Raw genomic sequence first — 26,559 nt, 5'->3', positions numbered from 1 at the left:
ATAGAAAGGATATGCTCTGTTTACATAATTTGCCTCTAACCACAAACTTCTCTGATCCAGTTCACTCCTTAACCACATACTCCTGCACTGGCTGTAGTTATAGGGTACTGAAGTGAGTACACTGCTTAGTAGATGCGCTTTTAAAGAAGTGCAGGGCATTAAATAGAGTACAAGAAAAAAACATGATGGGAAATATGATACCTTTGGTATCGAGTTATACTGCACTTAAAAACACTTGACTTTCTTTGTCATTATTTTTATTAGGTGTTATAAACGTTATCCTTCAACACAGCATAATTTGTAAAAAAGCTTCATATTTCTCAGTTTGGCCCTCAGAAATACCTTTTGTCTATCAATCAAGTCTCATGACTGGGTGTTTTTAGTAGGGTATCATGGTCCAATTTCACTTATACAAAATACTCTTTATTTCATATTTTTCAAGAAAGAATAAGAGTAAAATATAGCCGTCTATCATTTCTTCAATGTATATCTTTACTAGAGCAATTTCACTGCTATAGCACTGACAGTTCTTGATGAAACTTATTATTAAAAATATATATCAAAGCCTCTTGTACAGAATTTGCAAGCTGTGTTTATAAGGTGATTCCTTTTCACCTAATTTTCTTAGAACATTTTAATTGTTGCTTTTTAGTTCTCTTCTTATTTCCAGAATAAAAGTCTGTTGTCATGGAAATATTCCCGAGAGAACTGTTCTCCAACAGATTGCTGGCATCCTGAGTGAGACTGTCCTGCACAAATTCATCATATGGCACCTGGAAACAAATATGGTAAAATACAGACATATATTACAGAAACATGAGTAATCTTTAATTTTTTTCTAAAGCACAACAACTACATGGTTGAGCCCGCACGACTTCTCTCCACTAACTAAATCATGTATACATCTATGTAACGGGCATTCAATACTACAAGATCTCACCCAGACTCTCAATCTCTTGCATCGCAAACAAAAAATTGAAAGAAGACTAGTTGCTTTAAGTGCAATCATATTACACGAGCAGTGATTAAGTCTGTGTGATCTCTGGTCACGGTGGGGTCTGATCTGGTGGTGTTATCAGTACTGGAGCAGTAGCCCCATGTGAAGGAACATGTTATAGGAGGAGATTAATGTGTATGGGAGGCATTATAAGCCTGCTTTGGAGTGGAAAAAGAATGAAGTCAGTCAAAGTGAAAGACATTTCATGGCTCCCACATGAGGCCAGTCAGGCATGCTGGGATTAGTGCTATCACATGCACAGTGTACTCCCACGGCTTGACGTGACAAACTGCACAGTCTTTTATGGAACTGTCAGCATCCTCATCAATTCCTTTCACGCGTGTAACTGTACTATACACAAAAAGGACTGGAGTACATATGGGAATAAGTGAAAATGCTATTTGGGTGTTTTGGTATAATAATTTTCATTTTCACTAGACAATTTCAATTAACATCTCCCCTGAAGGAAAAACAAAATAAAACAAAAAGGACCTTGAGTTAACATCAGCAAAGGCTGACATATGCCACAATGATTTCCCTGTCCATTACATTAAGAAAAGGAAAGTCCCTGGATCTTCAATAAAACATAGCCACAATAATGTCCAGACATTATTTGTGATTTATCTGGTGAGTAATTATATAAAAAATCTTATTGGACTTAGTTGAATATATGCTCGTAGTTGTTGTGAATCCATCATCTAAGAACTCGCTATTACTGACCTGTACTCTCTTGGTTTTGGGGGCTTCCTTTGGTAGGTCTGGGATGAATTTCATAAGACCTGCATCGTATGCATTGTACAGCTCTTCTGGACTCCTTAAAGTGAAATTATATATCAAACTTATTACTTAGCTGTTTTATCAAAAACCCAATGAGAAAGCACAAAAAAGTATTAAAATATGTCCCATTTCAATCACAAAAAAAATCGCATATTTCACATCATGTCAGGTCAGCATTGTGTAAGATATCCTCAAGATCCTACTAAAAGAAAACACAACTGATAAATTAAAGCAAATAAAAGGTCTATCACAACATAAAATTTAATATATTTTGGCTTAAAATATGTGGGAGAAGTTTGTAAAAGCTTTGTGCGTGCACACAAAGGTTTGTTGAGATATTATGTTCTTACAGTATCATTATTCTAACTAGAAACAGCAACTGACAGTGCAGCAATTGCTAACATTAAAACGTGACCTACAACATGAATGTACCACTTCATATAAACTTAACATAAATTTCAAGTAGAGGATTTAACATCTGTAGTACAGCACATACAAGAAGCTACAGTCAAGCAGAAGTATGACAGTCACATAAGTTTTTTCAAGTTGTTAATTTCACTGACTTATTATCCAAGTTTATGTTAGATATAATAATGTTAGATATAATCACAATTTAATATAATGAATACAAAATGATACTAAAACAGGGGTGGATCCAGAGACATTTTCTGACAGTCTTCCAAATCATCTTTGATCCATCCTCCATTTTTTGAATGTCTTCCAACAGAAAAAATGAGTTACCCATCATTGCAAACTAGAAAAATCTGATTGTCTTCCGGAAAACCCAGAAGAGGGCCTCAATTGTAAGAAATAAAGTCACCTATGCTCAGATGAGTAAAATATGCAACTTTTCTGACATCTGACTTGTTGGTTAGGGCAGTTGTTAAGTGGAAACCAATTCCAAGAACATATACACAATTGATTAACTGCTCAAAACATGCCTCAAATTTGCAGAGCACTGTGTCAAAAGAGGGTAATTTTCTTTTGTAGATACACATTTACTCCACAAATGTTTTAATCTCAGTAGAGCACTTGACTAAATGTGGTGGCCTTTGGCAAGACCTTATCCTTTAGTAAATGGGTTTGCCCCTCTTAAAACAGTATTTTCCTGGAGCTGACATGGACAACTAGCTAAAAATTTGGTTTATATGAAAGCCACACAGTTTGCCTACAACTCTCTAACAATATTTGAAGCTTATTTTTAACAATTAATGAAAGCTGAAAAGTCATGGATTTTATTAAAGCTTGGGTTATGTTTTATGGCATGTATTTTATAGTAAAACACATATATGAACATATTTAACGGGAAATACACATTTAAAGCCAAAGTAACCCCCATTTTAACTACGTATTCTGGTGGTACAAAAATCATGTCAATGTGACACTAAAAAACACATTGAAACTACAAAATGAAATACGTATAACATGTAAATTGGCAATATAATTTTCCAATTTCATAGTTAATATGAGCAATGTCAGTATATAGTAACAACAAATAAAAAGACAATCTTACAGATTCTTTGGAACTTGCTCAATAAAAATGCTTACAAAGAGAAAAAGAGAAAAAATTCATTAAACTATGATATAATATAACTTACAGTTTTGTCATCTCAAGTGGAAGCTGACCATTTCCTGAGGAAGGGGCTCCGTGGCAGATGTGATTGCCATATTTCCTCACCACTGGGTGATAGTGTCTCTAAATGAATATAAATCAATTAAAATTTTATAACAATTTTACAATTTATAATTTCTTAAATATTCCATCTCAATTTTATAAACTTGAGCTTTAAACTTGTCACCTGCCTGTTCAGTAAGTTCCCAATGTGCCAGAGATGCTGAGAATGCATTACTCTCATACTGATACAAAGTAGGAATAGTTGATTACAGAAATGCATTTGTTTGATTCATTTTGAAGCACTTTGTTTATTTTCAATGATAATGTTAATTCAGAGAAAAATATTTGACCATTACAAAGTAAACTCCAGGCTTCTACTGTACACATTTTCCACATGAGCCACATGTGTCATGTTGTCCAAGCACTGAGTGGCAACTACATATATATAACTATACATATCATTTCCCCCTTTTAGACCCCATTCCCATGACTAGATTGATCTAGCAGGATTGACCCATCTCCGAGGGGTCACTTGCTAAACTGCATTCAGCTTAAGAGGCTCTGATGTCTGGAATGCCTACTGAAGCTGCTTAAGGATAGTTAATTACCCCCTAACAGTTTCAGTAGGCATGCCAGACATCTAAACCACTTTAGCTGAATGTACTTTAGCGAGAAACCCCTCGGGGATGGGTTGATCCTGCTAGATTGACCCAGGTATGGGAACAGAGTCTAATTGCACTCAAGCCACTTGAGTATGCCTTGGTGTAAACATTAAGAAGCTTATCTCTTTCATTATCATTGGAGAAAGAAGAGAAAATATTACTCTTTTTTTTAGTTTGAATCTCCAAAAGGTCTAACATGCATTTGGTTGTACTTGGTATCTTCTACCAGAGTTTGCAGTTAAGAAAAAGAACCAGTCTGTATACTGCAAGAGACCCGAGTAAAATCCATCCAATAACAAACTGTTTGTGGCCAAAAAGGCAATGCTGACAGTTAGTATTTATACATGAAAAATCAGTTCAAGGCAGTAAATCATGATCGAAATCACTTATTTGCAGTTCTAAGTCACAAATTGAAATTATTATTTATGACGGCAGGGCCTGATGTGCGTAAAAGTTGATTTCTGATGGGAGAATTCACCTCAAACTGATAGTACAAATTGACATCTCCACTGTTATTATTCTCACAGGCATTTTGAAGTCCAACAATCCCGCAAATTTTTGGACCACAAGGATTTTTTTCAAAGCAAATACATATTCATCAAATACTTTCAATATTTCCAATGTACCCCCGATGTATTTTGCTGCTTTGCAGAAAGCCATAATTATAGCCATCACCTGGAGCAATCACTACAATTACACTGCACACTAAATGAAGTATATCACAGAGCAGAAGTAACTCAATATCAATAATTTGTGATAGCTGAATTACTCCAGGGAGTATAGTCCATTACCATTGGAAGTACGGCTTAACATTGCTTTCGAATATATCAGCTTTGACAAATTTACCAGGCAAACATTGCACAGAAAGTCGCCAAGCTCAATGCTTGAATTTAATGGAAAGAAGACAAACCAACCCCTACCAACATTGCTCAAGGGCTATTCCACAATATTCAATGACTTCAGTAACTGCTTTCACTTCCATAATCTTTACATTCCCACTATTTTGTCAAAGATAATTCTGATGGAACACGATATCTTATTTTTGTATTTCATGATATATGAATGAGAAATGAGAACATTTTGGTGGTAGGAGTATTACAAAGGAATGAACCCAAATCTTTTGAACCCTTTATTTGTGATGAACTGATCGTAATTATGCAGGAATTTTAACAAGTCTTAGATCTCACTCATTCAACATTAGAAGTATATTTCATCATTTATCTATTTGTGTATTTATATGATATAAGCACATTTTTTGAAAACTATGACCTAATGAAATATTCTATATGGAATGAGAACTGCATTAAAACTAGGTTTATAATTTTTACAATTACAGATAACCACATAAGACTCTTTGTTTACTATATAAACTTACTCTGAGGGTGTGCAGTTCATACAGTGCAGTGGCATGGGCATTGCAATGCTCGGGATCAGCCAGCTCAGGGAAGAAAGTACCACTCCCAAGGGTTTCTGCATCAAACAGCAAGTCTGACTTGGGAAAGCTCTGCATAAATGTTAAATACAATATTGTTAAATAGATCAAGGACAACAAAGTATCCAAGTATGTAATGCGATCTGAAGAACAAGTCAACATTGTTACTCAAGCATTTGGCTAGAATATATAATTGAATATGTACTTTACATATGAAAGCAGTGCAAAACTAGGAAACTAATTACATGCTGACAAAATGTGTAGCAAACAAGTCCTAATAATAATGATGTTGTTGTTGTTGATGATGATGATGATCACGATAATTAAAAAAAAAAAATTGCAAAACTTTTGATGAAAAAATCAGGCCAATCTTTTGACTTGACCTGTATTTTAGCCAGACAGATGACTTCAATGTGTTTGAAGCCAATTATGCAGCAGCTGTATCTTTAAGTCATCATGGTATCTAGGGGTTTAGAACCTGTGGGCCACACCACCTCCTGGGTATGTACCACCAGCTGGATTATGTATATCAAAGAAATAATAACACATACAAGTTGCTAAAAATGAGTTATAAAGAGCTTTCAATTTGGGCATGATGACTAGCACATCTAAAGAATTAAGTCACCTATTATACTAACCACAAACTCAGGCAGCAGATGTGAAACACCAATGTACAGACTCATTTGAAGGCTTATTTTATTTCATTTTCGAACCTAAGATTGTAATATAATTTCTGTTTTATATATATTTAATTATATATATGCATTGGCCTGGTAAACCTTTATTATTATTATTATTATTATTATTATTATTATTATTTCCAGTAACACATACAAACCACCTCTACTAGTTTCTTATACAACTAAAATAAAGACAGCATTGCAAGTCATAAGCCAAGTTACTCTCTTGCTCAGCAGAAAGACAGCTTTAAAACTTCTTCAATTTTTTGGTCATAAGTTGATAAAGTACACAGTCTGTATATAAAAAGTTTACATTTTACTATATATATATATACACACACACACACACACACACACACACACACAGTCTGTATATAAAAAGTTTACATTTTAATATATATACACACATACAGTCTACATAAAAAGTTAACATTTTTAACTTGTAATTGCTGCTGCTCTGGAAAATGCACTGGTTGACCCCTAACTCAGCTGAATGGACTCCAAGTGTAACAATACAAATGCATAGATCTTTAAAGTTAAAGAAAATGGGCACAATCCTGTAAGAAACAGGTTTAAAATTCAGTCTTCCCATTAAATCCACAATATTCCAAAGCCAGAGCTGTAACATGTACATGAGCAGTTTATCAGTCAATTAAACAAAACCTCCACATGTGCGTTGATTGACAAATAGGGCTGCAGTGAAGAAAAACTGAAGCCAAACTGCATCCAAAATCTGTGGCACCTAATTTTTTTTTTTTTTTTTTGTATCAATCACAGCAGTAACTGGTCTGCCATGTGCTGCCTCTACAAATCAACAAAAGAGTTATTGTAAGCACTTACATGAACCAACTGGCGCAGGGCTGATAGGAGGCCCAGGGCTTCAGGATGCAGCACCTGCAGGGTGAGGGTGCTGAGGCGTTTGATGAATGCCAAAGCCCTTGGCACAGACACCTAGAAACAAGGGTGGAGAGGAATCAGTTAAAAAAGAAAAATGGATATAGGTTTACAGCAATCTAAATTCATACATTGTAATACCTAAGTAAGAGAGTATTATATTGAAGTAATAACAACAAATACTGTTGAAAGTCTATTTGTTACTTGTTACATAAATTTATTACATTCTCACTCTAAAACTTTCTTTTTTTTTTTTTTGGGGGGGGGGGGGACAACGTGTTGTTCAGTTTGTTTGTTTGTTTGTTTGTATACAAAATATCTCAAAATGTTCTTCACAAATTTTGTTAAAATTTTGAGGACAGACAGTAATCTGAAATAGCTCAGCACTGCAAGATTTTTGTGATGATCCTGCCCCATGCCCACATACAAGGATTTGAAATAATAAGCAAACAAATAAATAAATGCAAATCTTGACTTGTCACAATCTCGATTCCAAACGGTCACATTTCCTTACTATATAGTCCCAGTATAGAAACCATATTACTACTGAATGCTAATTGGAAATCATATATGGCCTTTAAATGGTATTGACCTTGGGTGATCCAGAAAGATCAAATATCAGTATATGAGATGTAAATGGCTTGTACCTCAGGAATGGTGCCAGGTACTGACTACTGGTTAATACTGAACGATAACAGGAAGTCATATGTGAGCTCTCATTGCCATTCAAAAGCTTGGATAATCTGGGAAGAAAATTATTTTTTATCAAGGCTCTCAGAAGTGTCACATATCAATAGAATTTCAGTTATCTTAAAACCAAAAAATGTCAACCTACCAGTGACAAATTCCCATATTTTTTCATTAAATAATAAAAAAAATTAAGGTGATAAAGTACCACATAACATATACGCTATCACCTCTAAAGTCATATAATTTTTTTTGCAAGGTTTCTAACACACACACATATACATGTACAACTCCACGTATCACTTTGATTAAAAAGAATACTAGCTGGCCTTCAAAGGGGTTCCTCTATATTACCCAATTTCACATCTCACTACAATATATCATCATAATATAGATGCACAGGTGCTTTTCATGGAAACACTAATGTTATGTTTTAGTTATGTCAGTACCAGATTGATTAAAATACCAGCTTTGTATATAGTTGAGTCTATTTATGTGCATCAAATGGCACATGTGGAATGTTAACCCAGTTTCTCTCCTTTGTTATGTTCACACACAATGTTGCCAGACAAACTCTCTACGGGATGTAAAAAAAATCCCCAAGGTCACTGAATAAGGAACTAAAGCCTGCCCACTATCTACCAGGGAAGCTTGAAACAAACTATGTATACAGAAAATGAAAAAAAAAAAAAAAAAAAAAAAACTATGAATTTTTAAAAAGTTTTTTAAAATGCACAGATTTAAAGGTATCCTACAATCCTTCTTCATAACATTTGATAAATAAGAGTAATATGTAGATACAAAATATACAGTCCAGTTTCATTTGATCATACAATATGCTGCCCATACAATGAATTAATTCACTGCCATAGCTAGGTGCCCGCAAACAGTCAACTAAATACCAGGTTCTTTATTGAATTTTACTTATTAAATCTCCTCTGGAGTTACAGCATCTAGAATTACCAATTTTTTATGTAAGCTTAATTCAAACAATTAATGTGGTTTTATATCTGGGAAATAAAAAAGTATTCATACTGTATCATGCAATACATAGATGACAATGATATTCCTGGGATGTTAGTGCTCTTAGACTTTGAAAAGGCTTTTGACACTATGCCATGGAAATTCAGAAACAGGGATAGATACTTTCAGTAATGGTGCACTGGCATGGTGCACAGGCAGCCATACACCAAGAAGGTCTTCAAAATGCATAAAAAACTACATAAACTCACAAAGCTACTTTTCTAAATGAACCTGCCTCATTAGAATACAAAGCCACTTAATAAATTTAAAGTTAAACAAAAAATACTGACAGGAACTTTTGGGACAAACATCTTGAAAAGTGTTATAAGCACACACACAGAAAAAATATCAATAACTTTTGTAAAAATAATTTTATCAAGTTAATTTTCAAGAGGAATATTTTTTAAACCAAAAAATACTATCCAAGGAATGATTTTCAGACAGCAATGACAAAGACAGACATTGTGATCAGAATATATACAGCCCACACAGTGTCTGTATATAAAATGTGCCAGGATTGATAATGCTCCCATCTTACTAACCCAAGACATTTGTGCCCAATGGTTCAGAAATTTGCTATGTAAATTAATGAAGGGGGTGGAGTTATTTGCAAAAATATCAGCCTTAAATATAAATACATTTTCAAGCTTAAAGGAAATTTTCACATATAAATAACAAACATGATCCTTATATAAATCTATCTATCTGACATGATCCTTATGAAAATCTATCAATCATTCTATCTGTCTGTCTATCTATCTATCTAGATGAATTTTCTCATTTGGAAGCCTCTCAGATCAGACAGTTTTTGAATTAAACAAAGTCCTCTATGACTAATACATTGACTGACCAACTTCTCTAAGCAAACAAATTGAAATTCCAATAAAGTCATTTCTTGAGACAAGTGCCACATTTTCACAGGGTAATAAGCTAATCAATAATAATCATCATTCTCAGATGTCCTGGCCAATATAAATATAATAGCTTCAATTTAAAACAGATAATGAATCTATGCTATCACCTAAAAATACCAGATACTTTATGATGATTATAAATAACCAGAGATCTTTACATGCCCCTCTGAAATGCACATTACATATATTGGCTGTCCATTAGTTAATCAAAGATAGGAATTTATTTAACCAATAAATTTATAAAGATATAAGAATCAGAAACATTTTTTTCTCTTGAGAGCTATCTGTTCTACAGTAAACAACTGAACATAATGAAGTGTTTATGAGAGAATAAAAATTTTATGTTGCACAGGGATAAAAATTACCTAAAATCATTTAATATCTTTAAAAGAGATAAGTCTTGCTTTGCTTGGTTAAAATCATAACAAAAGAATTAGCTGGATGGGTGGGATCCCCTAAATTCTGTTTCATTGTTTTTTCCATTCTGTCTTTTATGATACCATCCAGTTGGAGGAGATCTAAAGAAGAGGTATTGATACCATCATAGAGTTCTTTCCTTTCCCTTGAACAGAGCCCTGTCATGCCAGGTGCTAATACTAAAGGTTAAAATGCTATCAATTACACACTTATAGTGCCATAAGTAATTGTTGTTATAGATAAACATATATTGATCTTATGAAATATAAATAAATATGTATCACCTTTCGTAAAACTTTTTATTTCTTTTAAAATTCTACTGTTCAAAAACTTTGTAAATATGAAATTACCCTTGTGTGCTACTTGTAAAAACAGCAAAGTAATTGTGAGACGATGAATAAGCTGACATAACAGTTGTGGAAATATCTGTTATCAAAATTCATAAAATAAAGCTCATTTATAGATTTGATGACATGGCACACTTTTTTAAAACTTCAATATACTACATAGAGAACTATCTGTATTTGTACTTGAAACACCAATTTCTTAAGCACCACTTTCCACAGACATCTTTTTACATCATCAGATAATATAAGACTTAAGGAGCGGATGTACCCAAATATAACTAAAAATAGCCATTTTTGTTTTTTTATGTCTAATTATTGGTTAAACGTGTATTTAACGTTAAACAGAATAAAATTTTTACATTTTGAACAAAAAATTTGTTTTTTCTGATTATTCTGATGCTGCACACATCGACAGCGGTGGCCTGGTATATGCCCCGCCTTCGTTGTCAAGGGCCGTTGGCATGGGTAAACTCGGTAGGCGGACCTTAGCAGCATCAGCACGTCTAGGGAAACAATAGAACAGGGATGCGCCATGCCCCCTTTGTCATAAACAGCGATCGGCAAAGCAGTGCCTATTGTTCCGCTTAAGCTGTTTTGATAGTCTCTCTTGATTGTGATCAGCGCTAAGATGAATCTTTTCCGACACATTGGATTTGCTCGAAATACTCGTTCTCCCTTGAATATTGCTTGTTGTTACACGCGTTTTTTCGATTTTCTTGTTAACTTTTTGAGATACGCAAAAGAAAAGAAGAAAATTCCGTTGCTTGCTACCCGTGACAACAATCGTCATTCTTTCTATCCATTTTCGCCAACAGGTCGATGCAGTTTAGTGTTAGATTTTAAAAATATACATGGGGGTAACTAGGCATACGCACGGATGCACTGTGCGTACATTTTTTTGGCCAACCATGATATTATTTTATATAAATTTAGTGTATTTTTCACGGAATATAAAGAAATTCTCTGCTTATTAAAGTCACCTGTATGGAATATACTGGAATAACACACAAGATTGTTTTGCGTAAATACAAGACTTGAGCCCACACCCTAGCATAATTATTCACTGGGTGGCGCATAGGTTCAATACATGTGCATTAAAGAAAGTAAAGCAAATAAATCTAATGATATCGCTAGACTCCGCGCGAACTATATCAGGCTGAGGTCACGAAAGAGCTTATTATAAACATTTTGATTTTTCCGAATTATGAGCTGGAGAATTAGCCTTAGCATCAATTCTAGGTACAGTTCTGGATTCATGTACGCACTTTAAAGGCCGACATAGTGTTTTTTTTTCTTCAACAATTATCGCAGAATTTTTCCTGACTCACCCAACTTTAGACATTTCCTCTAACAAAGCCTTTCTGGTTGCATCTATTTCTTGTTGTTGGTGGTCCGATCGGCGTCCTGTAACACGACCGTGTTTTCGAACCATTTTTCGCTTGGCGAATGTGGACAAGACCGCATGCGATGCTGCTATTGTGTGCACATCCTAGAGCGCATCCCTAACACTTGCCCCGACGGCAATTGACGTGGCCACTGATTGCTTGGGTCATTAGGGCTTACTTGATTGCCTGTCAATCATTCTGGCAGTGCTAGCGGTAACCCCTTGAAGTTACTAACAGGAGGTGAGATTGATACAAAAATAAGATTTTCTGACATCCAAATACATGCAAACAAGCTAATTTCAACCGGCAAAAGAGTACCCATCTTCGCGATCGTCAGAACGATAACAGGTAAAGCTGTCAACAATTTTATTTGCTTATATGGACAATTACCTTCACTGAAAGGGTTTTTGCTCGTTTTCTTTGCTTTCAATATTGACGAGATAGCGTTTTCTTAACAAGCTTTAACTATCTACCTGTACACCTGAGGGAGACCAAATTCACCATGCTAATTATGAACAGTATGCTCTAAAAGTGCTTTTTAAGAAATTTTGATTGATCCTCTCTTTTCTAATTTATAGACTTTGAAAGTGAAAATTCCCTAATAGTTTGATGTAATTTCACGTTTTTATAGATAAAATCAACAATAAGTGTCTGAAGAAAAATCCCTGACTCCATGCTGTAGTACTTTGTTCAAGTGTCATAATGACATCAAAAGCAAGTTTATAGCTGTCCAGGTGCCTGAGAAAATCAGGTGTATAAAAATTGTGTTTTTGTCCCCAAAATCCCAATATTACGTCACACGATGATGTTAAAGCTGTGTTCCAAGCATAATTAGATATTTTGAAGATACGTTAAATGAATGTGACAGGAATAAAAAAGCCAAGACCTTTATTTTAAGAGAAAATCTCAAACCTACATTCCCTCCTTAACTGTAAAACACAAGATGACATTCTCTGAGTAGGTGTGTATTAAAGAGGGATGTTATAACATGACTCCAAATCGATATGTTCATACTATTAGCTTCCTTAGCAACAGGAAAGTAAATACTTTTCTCATGCAACACTCTCATATGTTTCCTGTATTTTGTGAATTGGCAGACAACATCCTGTCACTGCTGATGCTGATGCATGAGTCATTAGGGGGTCATTTCACTAAAAAATGAAGATTTAAGTCACATTTTTTTGTGGAAGGACACTAGGGAATTCTGGTTTAACAAATAATAAAGCTGTACAATTCCAATGACCACCTACAAGCGTCACTGCGGAATGACATATGAATACCCCCTCATTGTGGCAGAAGGAGTATTCACTACTGTATGGGAGAATATGAAAACTTGATCCATTTAAGCAGAATATGAAATATGGATATAATTCATACTTAAATACACGTTGAAGAAAATAGTTTAGTGCTGAATGACTGGACTGTATAATTTCTGTATTTATATATATATATTTTTTGCAACTTAAGGAACTAAAAATCATTGCCACCAATTTTGGGTCAAATCCTTAATTTCATCATTCTACTGGAAGTGATCTAATGTTTCTGAAAGAAAGCCATATGGAACTCGTGGCACAGATCCAAACTTCCTAGTACATAAAGCTTCATTAGCACTCCAAGTTGCTGTAGGTATGCCAACCAATAAAACACATTCAATGTTCAGTGCTTTAAAGCTGACATCACAATTACAACATCCATCTCAGCAGTGAAAATTGAAATCTGTATGGTTAGCTCATGGACTAGGCCAAATTCTTGGTATTAGATATATAAATTAAGAGCTGGTTTGTCAGAATGAATGCGATATCCAGCTGAAGTTGAGCTTGGAATGTTAACCATGAGAAGCATTGAGTACCTAGGTCTCTGCACTGCATTGTCCGCAATCTCAAGTAATGGTCCAATTTATTAAAATGAATAAGCCATTTGCCAGCTATAGATCCCTCCATGTGCAACCATTCCCATCAAAACTTTTACCCCAAGTAATAAACAGAATACTAAAAAAGGAATCTATTTGGCAAATGCAAAGATGATATGTACTTCATCATTGCTCTCTCTCATTTTTTAATACAACAAATGATTCAAATAATTACTTAGATTTTTCTAGATATCTGTAGGTAAGTATCATTTTAAAAATTTCAATTGCCTTAATGTAGAATGTTCACATTATCTAGACTTATATCAAATCCTGTGTGGATTGCAAGGACATCTATTGGAGAGTGAGATTTGATCTCAAGCCACAGTCCACACGCATATCTCATCCACTGAAAGGATATCGAGGGGTGAACATTCATCTTCAGTTCTGGAACATACCCATCTTAATTTTACCTTAGACTTACAGTTGTAAAATAGCAAAACTACACACACACACACATATTAATATGTTAAGATCTAACTAGAGAATGCATGTCCTGTATGAGGACCAAGGTTGACCTCAGAACAACCTGAATGTATTGAATCTGTCCTTAAGAAAGCTCTATGAGTCTTATACCCAAGTTTTAGTTATCAGTATGCCCTGCAATGTGTACATGGAAATTAAAGAATTGCTCGAAAAAATGTTCATGCATTAGAATGTATGGGAATGTGTTTGATAGCTGCAGCAGGCTTTATAAGATTTACTCTTTTCTTTTTTCAAAAATCTGTGTTATGCATTGAAACTCAGATTAAGTTTTTGGAAGAGTCCTGAGGAAGACTCATGGCTTAGTGAGCAAGGTACAACTAATACAGCTCCGTATTCTGGATGCATATAAATGAATTGGCAGAAATTGTAACACTTTTAGCAGATAAACTTTTAATAACTGGAATCGAAGACAGCACATACATTAAACAAATAAATTTTAAAAATATAGATTCAAAGACATAAAGGCAAGATATGGTGAAATGATAAAAAAATCATCTCATGTCTGTCTTAAAGGAAGTAAATGCTTTTCAAGTTTTCTAAACTCTTTTGGTTCTATGACAAATCCAGTTCATTTAACACTAGTGAAACAAAAATATGGTTTGACGCTTGGGGGGAGAACAGAAAAAATTCTTATGTAAAAATAATCCCATCATGTTGCTTTTTACCAGATAAAGCCACTAAGATAACTTTAAGTACAACATTTAACTGATCATACTTGCATTTCTCTACAAGCTTCTCAGTCCCAAAATGATTCATACAGAAAATCCATATATCAGTCTAAACTAAAAATCTCTTAGAATAGAACCTCAGTGACCTGCCTAAGGCTGCCCGTATTATGGTTTTTAGCATTAAAGAGTTTCATATTGTTGCTTACTTACCTGCTTTTTCCTCTTTATCATCATTGAATCCAAACACTGAAGAACAATCGGAATGTGAGCATTGGTCTGTGCTAAAATAAAATATCATAATACTGTTACAGATATCATGAAATACTGGGAACCACATTCATTACAATGCCTTTCCCAGTGTACAAGATGCATCAGTTTGTTAATGAGTTATGGTATTACACATCCAAAATCATTTATGAACAAACTGGTAACATTTAAAAAAAGAATTATCAAAATTTAAAAAAACTTTTATGATGAAATGTCTGAACACTCATAAGTTTTACAAAATGGAACTACTGATTTTAATGTTTTATTTTCTTACCAGCATTGATACTGAGCAGTGTTTTGTAGAGGTGCCTGTAAAAATTGAGAGGGTCAATATTCAGGGCTGATCCTTGCCCAGAGAGGATAGTGAAGGCAGTCTGGATACAGAGGAGTGATTCTCTTCGGCCAAGTTCCTAGTAAATCAATGATTAAGTACCATTGTTACAGTAAGGACAAACACTCTAACTCTGCAAGAGAATGTGTACAGACATCTTTTTTTCTACTTACATTTTTTAACCAGTGTCAAGGAACGTACATGACAGTGACACACATAAGCCTATGTTAATAAAGGGCAATTCATAAAAGTAAAATCTATTCCTGCTATTAAAGAATATAACAATGAATTGGAAAACAACTTAACATAAGGAAAAGAACAACAACAAATGATTAAAATTACCTCCGATTCCACCAATGCATTAAGGACATTAAATAAATCACTGAAGAACTCCACATTTATCAAGTGGGCATATCTGCAATAAAAAATAAAATATGATATAATATTATCACCTACATCAAAGATTTTATGTTGACTACTTCAAGATCTTTGAACTGTTAGCCACATCCCACCTGTATGCTATGCCTGTCCAAATATGGTTTATTAATCCCATCATGTTGATTTTTGAACTCGGCTTTAAAGAAATTCAAAGATTTATTGAAGAGTTATAGTGACTACATGACTGTACACAAACACATACATACATACACATTAACATCACTTGGTTTCAAAATATCCCTATACATGTGATAACTACTTAAAGACCATTGTCTTTTACAAGACAAAATAAACTTTTGATTCAATTTTAGGATGTAATAATATAATTTTTTCATAGCCCAATTGATTAGATTAAAGGGAATGTTTTTTTGGAATTCATCAAAATTAGACCAATTGTGCTAGAGAAGACACTGAACAATAACATTGCAAATAAGATAAAAGTATGGCAGATCAACAGAGTAATAAGCAATTATACAAACTTACTTTCTGTATATAAAAATAATAAAGAATCTCTGCAACAGAATCAGAGATAAGTCTCTATTAGACACAGGTGTGGCTTTGAAAATATGTTTGGTTATACTTACTTGGCTAGGCCTTCTAACACCGAGGACAGTAGCACTGAATTTCTTGCTGTCTTCAAAATACGGAAGTAGACTAAAAACAATGTCTGAACAATGTCTGTGAACTACAAAAGGAAACATTTTATAAATAAACCAAGTGCAATGCAAAACAACTTAAAATATAAAATATATCAATCATACCATAATATTGCATTTTAATCAAAATTTATAAAAATATTAAATATTTAAATACTTCTATAAAGTTATGACCAGACATGAACACTTAGAAAAATGAACACACAAGAGCTATATGAGTTCATTTAAAAAACCAGATGGTGTAAATGGGCTGCCATGGCATATCCCCTCACTTCCCCACATTTTAAAGAATAGCCTAGCCTTAGAAACCCTGTTTCCTTGATAACTATGATACTACATAAAACTATTGAAAGTCAACTTCATAATAACATCTGAAGAAATATGCTTCCATGTATGGCTTTAAAATATCTCTGAAAAATTACTTTATGTAAGATAATAGTATCATCCACCCCCAGGGGGAGCCCCACTCACTAAATTCTGAGGTGTTCATCAATGATTAAAGATCTATCAATCCATTCAAGTTTCAAGCAGTGTGAAAAATTATAATCATCCCTCACCTGCAAGGACAGCCCTACCCCCAGGCCCATTAAAATTCAGAAGGTCTATCAATCCTTAAAGTTTCGTATGTGAAAATAGCTTCACCCTGGGGAGGGGGGGGGAGGTGAGAGAGACTAACAAGTCATCATCAAGACTGAGGTAATTCAGTTGTGACCAAGTCTGGCAGAGCGAATAGACGGAATGGTCAACACATATGTAAACTATCTGGATCTATCAAAATGAAACCTTTTTGAACCTCAAGGTTTCACGTTCCTCACTCTAATGGTCTAGGAGATCGCAGAGATTACCATGTGAAGAAATGAAAATAAGCCAACCCAACTCCAAGGATAGCCCAATCATGTTAAAATGCAGTTTTGAATACACAGTGAGTTCTCATTTCTGTTTAAGACAAGTCACTGTTGTCTGCAGTTACTATAAGCCTTTGTCTGAGAATATGAAAGACTAGACTCCAAAACCCCAATTTAACCACAAATGTCAGGCACCAAGACTAAATAATAACATTTTACTTTAGTTTCTAAAGTTGATCTATGAGACTCCTATAAGAAATTCTTTCTGGAGTTTGACATTTCCAATAATTTCAGTTAGTAAATTAAACATACCAAATCATATACAAAATGCTGAATGTCATGAATATCACCCATATTCTCCCAGGCCCACTGCACTTCAAGCTGTCAGACAGATTTAATGTCACTGTAATACCACTTTCACAAGGGACCTCCATTTCCAAATACAATTACACTTGTATTGTCCACAATTTTATTTAGAGACCCCATTTGGGACAATTCAAATCCAGCTTATGTTATATAATATTTTGCTGATGACCAATAACATCTGCACAACACACCATGTCATCTGCATACAGCAAAAATATTTGGTGCACCTTTATTAACATATATTCATTATTATAATTATTATTATTTCTGGAGAGGCAGACCAATGGACCTTCTAACAGACTGACCAACTGGTTATCTCCCCTTTATATTTGTTAAAGCAGGTATGAAACTGACAAAAAACTTCTTAACTCACTGTTCTTGCTCTCTTCTTCTTGTCCACTGTGGCCTGAGCTTCCTGTAACTCTTTTTCAAGAACTTCCATCTGCTTGTTTCTCTGTATTTTCATAATGAAAAGAAAATGATAACATTAATAGATCTGATCATCCAAAAACTCTAAACACTGAAAAATTAAAGGTATTTAGTGCACTAGGCAAGCACTAGAAATACCAATCAGTGATTTTGAATGTTTAAATGGACTGACAAAATCCAAAGCACTGCTTTATATATATACATACATATGTATATGCAGAACAAATTGTAATGGGTTGAGGTCAAGATCAAACAAAGATCACCCAATCATGGTTTGTGATCAGACAATTTTGTGATGTATTGTAATTTATGTGGAGAATATGTTTTTATTCTTCTTCTGAAGTATTTTAATCACTAAATTGATTGTAATGAAACATCAAAATGAACTCTATTGAGTGTGTAGTATTGCTGCATGTGAGGCTTCCTGGTGAAATTAAACAGACTGCTTTGTGATACAATTTTTGAACGTGTTAAGCACATGAAGGGTGATGTGTATATTCTGCAAAGCATGAAATCCAGGCTGATGCACCTGCAAGGTATGAGATACAAGTTCATATCAGACACCTTCAAGTAGTTTGGATACTTATATCAGACAACTGATGATACTTCTGCCAAGTTGTTAAGCATTAAATAAATTACAAAAATATCAGATGTGTGTGTGTGTGTGTGTGTGTGTGTGTGTGTGTGTGTGTGTGTGTGTGTGTGTGTGTGTGTGTGTGTGTGTGTGTGTGTGTGTGTGTGTGTGTGCATATATGTGCGATATTCCTTATACAGTGACTAACCATCTTACCTTTCTCTCTTTCCTCGACATAGTTTGCATCTTTTGTTTTTTAGTCATTTTTTTATCTTCTTTTTCTTCTTCTTTATTTATTATATCACTTTCTTTTATCTTGAGGGAAAGACATGTCTCCAATACCTAATAAAGAATTCAAAGAATATTGATATTGATAACATGAAAAAAATGCACTGACTGTAATTTAATCTGACTTCTGGCTTTCATGTTTTAGTAATCAACATATATTATGATCTTAAATCCATGAGTTTTAGGTCCAACAAAACCTCATATTGACCAGTGATGTCACTGTCGACTTTTAAAACCAATTAAGGAAATGGATACAGTGTTGGGTAACAGTGATGCTGCAACTTTAGATATAATCTAGGATGACAGCGACATTCAGGTATTAAATTATGCAATAAACTAGAACAAGAGCTTTCAAACAAGATGTTATTTTGGAGTTTGGTTAAAATTTAATTGCCAAATTGGTATAAAATAAGGCTGTTTTAGTCCTAAGGACTTGTTTGGGAGGGATTTGATGACAACATTTAGTTACTCAGTTATTTGGATTTTTGTTAGTGATGTGTTGCTGTAGTTTTGGTAGATTCCCAAGTAGAGAAGTGCAAGAGCGAACTGGCTTTGAGTTTGATTTTTACAGCCAGCAAGTTCCACAGAGGACTCTCAAAAGGCTGCATGCCGCTTAGCATTTTGAATTCTTGCAATGCTAAATTTTTCTTTTCTCAGACTGGTCAGAAAATCAGTTTTTATATCATTGGACAATATTAAATTTGTTGATGATGTTTTTGGTCAATATTACGTTTTATAAGACCTCAAATTCACAAATGTAAGATCTTAATCTATGCTAATAAAATAACAATTGGGATGATAGGAGGAATATTCTGAACAAAACTAAATAGATTAGTAAAATATTTACACTAATATCACAAAAACCTTTTGGAAACTATTTTATTTGACTCATGTATAGTTCCACAATTTAGTTTAGAGATACTGACCGCTTGACTAAGAAATGCTTTGTTCTTAAATTTTCATGATGCCCCTAGCTATCATGAACAAATCAATAATCAATAATGTTTTTCTTTTTATCATTTTTGAATTCTCTATCCTACCTTAGGTTGGACATGTTCTCCCTTTGACTTAACCATCCTGTTAATGTGCTGGACAATCTAAAATGCAAAAAACAAAGGGTTGCTATAATGGGACACAGGGCCATGAAAAAATGAGTTCACAAAATGAATGAATTACCATACTGCATGTGGATTTATACAATCATATATTCAAGATGTGCCTCAGTATCTGTAGTAAAAACAAGGCACTGTTTCATACACAAAGACAAGTTTTAATTTGGCTCACTTGATTTAACCAATATAATTTGATCAGGAATCAAAAAAGGGTAGTCTTAAAGGGGCTGTTTCATGAATAAAAACTTCTTTTATTCATCAAAATTACATCAAAGTGAAAAGTTTGGACATTTTGATCTTTTTGATTTTTTTATGCTAGAACTGTCAATAAAATTGTTATGCATTGTCAACTCTGAATAGATCTGAGGTAAGTGCTAATTAATAAGAGCCGTGTTTTAAGTGAGGAAGTGAGGAAAAGATAAAACATTGTCACATTTACCTCAAGTGTTACTTCTCCCAGTTTGTCTGATTTAAAAATCTTTTCAACACATTCACAAACATGGTCAGAGAGCTGAAATGTGCAAATAAGTAAATGAATTAATAATTCAATTAGTGAATAAATTTATTCAAAACAACTAGACATCAAATATGGCAGATATGCACACATTTAGATAAATCAAAGAAACAGAATAAATTTATCGGTTAATAGGAAGTCTTTTTAAACTTCTATTATATAATATTGGAAATCATCTAAAATAACTTTTAATACAAGGCTGTTGCCACCGCATGATGCCATATGAGAGTAGAAAGCATTTGAGAATCCACTTGAGGTGGGACTTACTTAATGTACTGCATAAGGATTTTGAGCTTAAAGGCATACTGTAAGTGTTTGAAAATTCCCCAAAGTCATATCTATAGTTCCTTTTGAAATGTACAGGAAATTTAAAGCACTGGCTAGTCATTTAGAATGATATATTAATAAATTAAAAATTAAAATTAAAAAAAAAAAAAAAAACATCTGATCCAAGTGCAGGGACGGGATAAGCAATGGTTTTGAGAAATGGAAAAGAAAATTCATTTTAATTTGCTGTTCAATCTCAAATTAAGTAGCTTTAAGAGAAAACAATATTTGTAGGCAAATTTTGTTAGCTAAATTTAATGCTGCACTGGCAGTCTGCCATATTTTTCAGCCTTGATGCCTCACCTTGACATTCCTGTGGTTCATGAATGGCACTACCACTGTCACAAGATTGCTTCTAAAGTTGAAGTTTTGATGTGTCACCAGCAAATCACACATACAATGAACTGACAGCTCTCGTAGCACCTAAAGCAATGTATTTTGTTTATGTTAAAATAAATACTCTTAATCACCTTCACATTCTCAAAAATCTATATGTACGTAAATTTAAAGTCTAGTTCTACACTGAGGCAAAACATAAGAAACATTTTCCTTTGTGTAGTTTATTTTAGAATACTGATGCCAATAATCCATGTTTGAGGTACATAAATCTTTTTATTTCTCTTGCTCACAGATCATTATTTTAAATTAATTCATTAAAATGAACAACTGCCTCAGCAACATAAAGAATATCTTAACAAACTCATGTTAACATTATTCAACCTTCATTGCCTCCTGTGAAAAAAACAACAACAAACCTTTGCTGCCTCTTGTGGAAAGGCATTCTTTTCTTTGATATATTTTGCTTTTTTCTTGGTTGGTTTGGCATTCACTCCTGTTGACATTCTTTCCAAGAACTGGAGATAAAGCTTGTAGTTGTGAATTAGACTTTCTTCAAAGTCCCTGATTTTTTTGGTTTCCAGTTTCATCTGCAAGTAGGGATAAACATACAGTTTAATAAAAGAATACAATTTCCAATCACATTAAGATAGTAACTTCAACTTATTTATGTATTACAGAAAAATGACAGACATTAGACTATTGTAAAGAGACATGTTTTGAAGCAAAATTTTGATGTGCAGGCCTGGAGATAATTGCTGATTATTCACATATCCAAAATCCATTTATCATTTGGGCTTTTAAAGCCAGTAGTAAAACTACACATCATGGAAGGTACACATACAGACATTAAACAAATAAAGTAACATAAACAGAGTGAATGAGATGTTTCTGCAAGACAGACGTCAATATAATTTTTTTAATTAAAAAATTACTTTTATAATTAGCAATGTTTTTGCTAGGTTCACTTTTTTCACCATCAATACAAGTGACTGTTTCAGCACAATTTTTTTTATCTATTTATTTGCAACCTACTGAAAATAAAAATGGTCTTCCTGAATGGTACTGGTTGAAATTATTAAATAATTCCTATAATTCCTATATATGTATTGGATGTCATACAAAATGACACAGTACAGTGTTTTTGAAAAAAAAAAATGATTGACAAAGATGGCTGCACAGCTGATGCATTCAATTCATCATAGTTTGCAGCAGTTTGTATTCTACACACAGATATCAACAAAAATGCAGTAATGATGTAAATGTTGTAAGAACTTGGCTAGCTTTATCTAATTGTATTTCATCAACAAATCAAAGTAATCTAAGTGTCCAACACTTAGCTTGGATATTTAAGTGATATTTCACCATGTCACCATGTCAGATGCTAAATTTAGTAGTTGGACACAATGCTAAATGGCCTAGCACTTTGTCCTGCGTAATATCCAAAAGTAAGTAAACAACAACTAGCTACCTCATAAAAATGACAATATCATAACTCACAAGGTGTATTCAAATCCATTTTACACCAAACTGAAGTTTTTTACACCAAAATGAAGTAAAATCAAACTGCTTACAACATTATTTAATGATCTTCTCTACCACAACAATGATCTTCAAAATGAATAACATCCCTTGTATTTTATGCATCCAGATTAATAATTGATTTAAACAACAATGCGAGAATTACTTACTGACTGCTCTTTTTCTTTATCTGTAGGAGGCCTTATTCTGTAGCCAGGAATAATATCCTTGAACACCTCTAGCAGTGACAGCATGGCCAGTTTACGTACTGTTATAAATAACTGGGGATCTTGAAACTCTAGCATCACCCTTAGTTCTTTAAGTTTTCGCATCTGTAACAATACGGATTACTCATTATTATCATATTATATAATTTGAAAAACATCTCCAGGATTGCACTGAGGTTAACACTAAATGAACAATATTTCATGACTTCTACATAATGCTTGCCTATCCTATCATTATATCACAATCACCTATTAACACAAATTGCGATTTTTTTACCCATCTGGTCAGAATATTAGTGACTGCAAATGGTTTTCCAATGAAATTTCCATCAAGAACTTGAAAGTAAACAGTCCTAAAGATACTTGTAGCTAATTATGCTCATTGAGATGAAGATAAAAAAAAATGGTAAAACTTATTTATTTTCTCACATTTTCTTCTGGGTTTTCAATGATAGCACCAGCCAGCAGTGCAATCTTATGCTTTACTTCTCTCAGTTTTTCTTGCCTCTGTGCAAACAACTGTGCTGTACTCAGTGCTGGAAGTGGTTCACAGGGTTCTGGTATTTCTTCAGCAGCATCTCCATTTATGACAGTGTCTAAAGAAAAAAAAAGAAATTCTGGTTGATATTATTGTTTTTATTTGCTAAAGGCACAGAGTTCCCTGTTTATAACTGCCGCAACAAAATATGTTCATTTCATCATATGAAAAACATTCCTTGTGATAATTTGGCACTTTTCATCAATCATAATGATACCTGCAAATAACGAAACAAGTATAGACAACAAGAGTAATTGCTTTAAGAACATAGAGCATTTTTAATATATCAAAAGGATTCAGTAATATATCAAAATGTTTCTGTATTCATACCCTCTTTTGACTTTTCATCTTCTTCTTGCACTCCCATCCTAACAACAAGGCCTTGTTTGCTCTTGATAGGCAGCAGTGGCTTTAATACTGGTTCTTCCTCATGGTGCATTCTCCTGGGCACCTGTTCATACTGCGCCACTGGATCACTGTAGGACTGCCTTTTCACCCTTGAAAAACACATTTGCAAAACCATAGTGACTGTGATGAAACAATACAATTTCACATCTTACACACATCTAGACTAAGACTTGCTCTTAATTTTTTTGTGTTTTGGGCAATGTAAATTTTTAGACATCTATTTGTTTTCCCCAAATATATATCATACAAAACTATAGTTCAACTACAATAAAACTAATGAATGAAGCATACCCTTTTGCAATTCCTTCCACAAAACTGCAGTTAGGGTTGGAAAAAATTTCCACATCATCAACGTCCACTCTATCTTCCTCTTCCAGGTCAGAATATTGATGTATGATCTCTGCATTTTTACCTCCTTTCAGCTGCTTTAGTTTCTGTTCTATGAGCTGTTTGTTCTTCTTTAAATTCTTCTTCAATTTACCTTGTTTGGCTAACTTTGTAAGTCTTTTGTTAGAGAGTTTGTAATGACTGACTTTTGCCCCTGCTTTCTTTGCCTTTCCTCTTTTTGTTTTCTAAAAATAAATTTTAAAAATTGCATGTTCAATCGAAAATTATGTGCTACATGTATCATACTTTTAAAGGTATATTTTATATGCTGCTATATAGAAGGGAGCCCAATGAACTCACTTTAGATAAAATAAAAAAAGCATAGGATTTCAAGCACACATAAACCACTTCTGGATGGATTCATGCAAGGACAAATAATACTTTTTGATCATATTTAAATAGATACATGCTATGAATTAAAAAATTCTTCAAATTTATTACCTCCTGAAAAATCTTGCCTTCTGTCTAATCAGTGTGAAAATTGAACTTGGAAGGATGGCAGAATTTTAAAAAACATCTCTTAAACATGTGTGAATGACTTTTCAAATTCCCCAGTTTGTAACAGATACAATAATTTTTTTTGAAATAGACTAGAATTTGATTTTCTTATGTCTTTATCATATGACCCTTAAGGCTTTTCCCAGTCAAACAGGGGCATAACCAGACCTTTAAAAATAGTACGCACAGATTTTTAAAATTCCCAGCAAAATGTAGACTAATGCAACAGATGAAGGACAGCGTAATCACAGCATATGTGCCACACATCGCACCTTAATATCCACTAATAATAAAATCATCATTTAGTCAGAAATATTCTCGTAATTAAAAAAGTTTCAACATTCTTATTACCCAGAACGGTATATTTATTTAAAAGGAGGCTAACTTCGCATACGTGGAACCCCCTTCGAATAATCTTGGATCTGCCTCTGAGTTCAACTAACATATGGTTTCATTCACCTTTCATGTAGATGCATGGCTCCCAAAAACAACCAATTGTATGACACGACAGAGCTCTGATACATCTAAGTTTAATTATTTGTTTGTGAAAATTGCCCATGTCACCCTGTTAGTTTGGAGGGGTAAGCTGGGTCAAGTCCGTGTCAAAATTCTTTGAAGCTTTGCAGGAAAAATTCTTCCTTTGTTTCTCTAGCTCCTTATTTAACTTGGAGTCCAGATGCAAGAGGGGGAGGGTCAAAACAATTGTTCATATACAATTGATGAATATGCCTAGTTACGCCCATGTCAAATATTTACAAAGACGGCTGGGCAACTTATCAATTTTTTGAAAAGTGAGAGCTTGGGGTGCTGGGATAGCCATGAACATATGTAATATATATATATATATTATACACAGCAGAAATTGTAAATAAGGAGTCCTTCACTGTAATGTGTGAAATGTACATACTTCATACTTAAGGTGAATGAAGACAGGAAACTTTGTCCACCTAGCAGTATAAAGGTACTTATACTGCATATTTCCCTTAAACAAGTGTAATTTGATTTTCTGTGTTTTTCTAAATTCAGATGTCTGGTAATTTTGATAAAAGTTTCTGCTGTACATTGTGTGGCAATTAACTTTTAAAATCTTCATCCCAAATATTTTCTCAGCTCTCAATATATTTGAATGGGCCACATTTTCCTTGTAAAAACATTCAAAAGCCAGTAGATAAATGTCAAATAAATTTCTTGGGTTACTGTATCTGAACAGCAGAGGCTCTGATCCAAGTTACAACTTACAGTTACAAGTACATGTACTGAAAAGTACTAGTACCTGCACTGCACTACCAAGTATTTGCTAATTAAATATAGAAAAAAAAACGAAGGAAATCAAGTATATGAGGCGGGTGGATTAAATAACTACTTATATGCTCCCAATGAAAGTATTTTTTCGGTACAAACAAGGCCAAATGTAATTGCCTCATACATTGCTATATTGTCAGCCGTAATGTACATGGACACATTATACACAACTTACCGAACCCATGCTTGTTGTGTAGCATTGTAAAAGATGGCGCTGTTACATGAAGAGACAACTAAGATTATAAAGTTATATATTTTGTTGAAGATTTCATTCGAATATTTTATATAAAAAAACAAATAATTAA

At 33.8% G+C, this 26,559-nt stretch overlaps 1 protein-coding gene across 1 annotated transcript; it reads right to left on the bottom strand.

The window, feature by feature from the left end:
* Positions 1-240: 240 nt before the first annotated feature.
* LOC106180867 (nucleolar complex protein 3 homolog) lies at positions 241-26,559 on the bottom strand. Its single transcript, XM_013565040.3, has 20 exons — positions 26,430-26,559; positions 24,359-24,639; positions 23,990-24,156; positions 23,551-23,717; positions 23,065-23,226; positions 21,793-21,963; positions 21,341-21,460; positions 20,636-20,707; positions 20,125-20,181; positions 19,013-19,138; positions 18,167-18,247; positions 16,511-16,611; positions 15,831-15,903; positions 15,432-15,567; positions 15,101-15,171; positions 7,004-7,114; positions 5,427-5,555; positions 3,373-3,470; positions 1,718-1,811; positions 241-773 (listed from the first exon to the last, which is right to left on the bottom strand). Exons 1-20 carry the CDS (start codon positions 26,436-26,438, stop codon positions 612-614), a joined length of 2,388 nt encoding a protein of 795 aa, XP_013420494.2. The 5' UTR covers positions 26,439-26,559; the 3' UTR covers positions 241-611.

This window comes from Lingula anatina, chromosome 1 (assembly GCF_051362555.1).
Source record: "Lingula anatina isolate TDL-2025a chromosome 1, LinAna3.0, whole genome shotgun sequence".
NCBI classification, from domain to species: domain Eukaryota; kingdom Metazoa; phylum Brachiopoda; class Lingulata; order Lingulida; family Lingulidae; genus Lingula; species Lingula anatina.
Note: the sequence above shows the minus strand (reverse complement) of the source record. Positions and strands in the feature narration are given on the sequence as shown.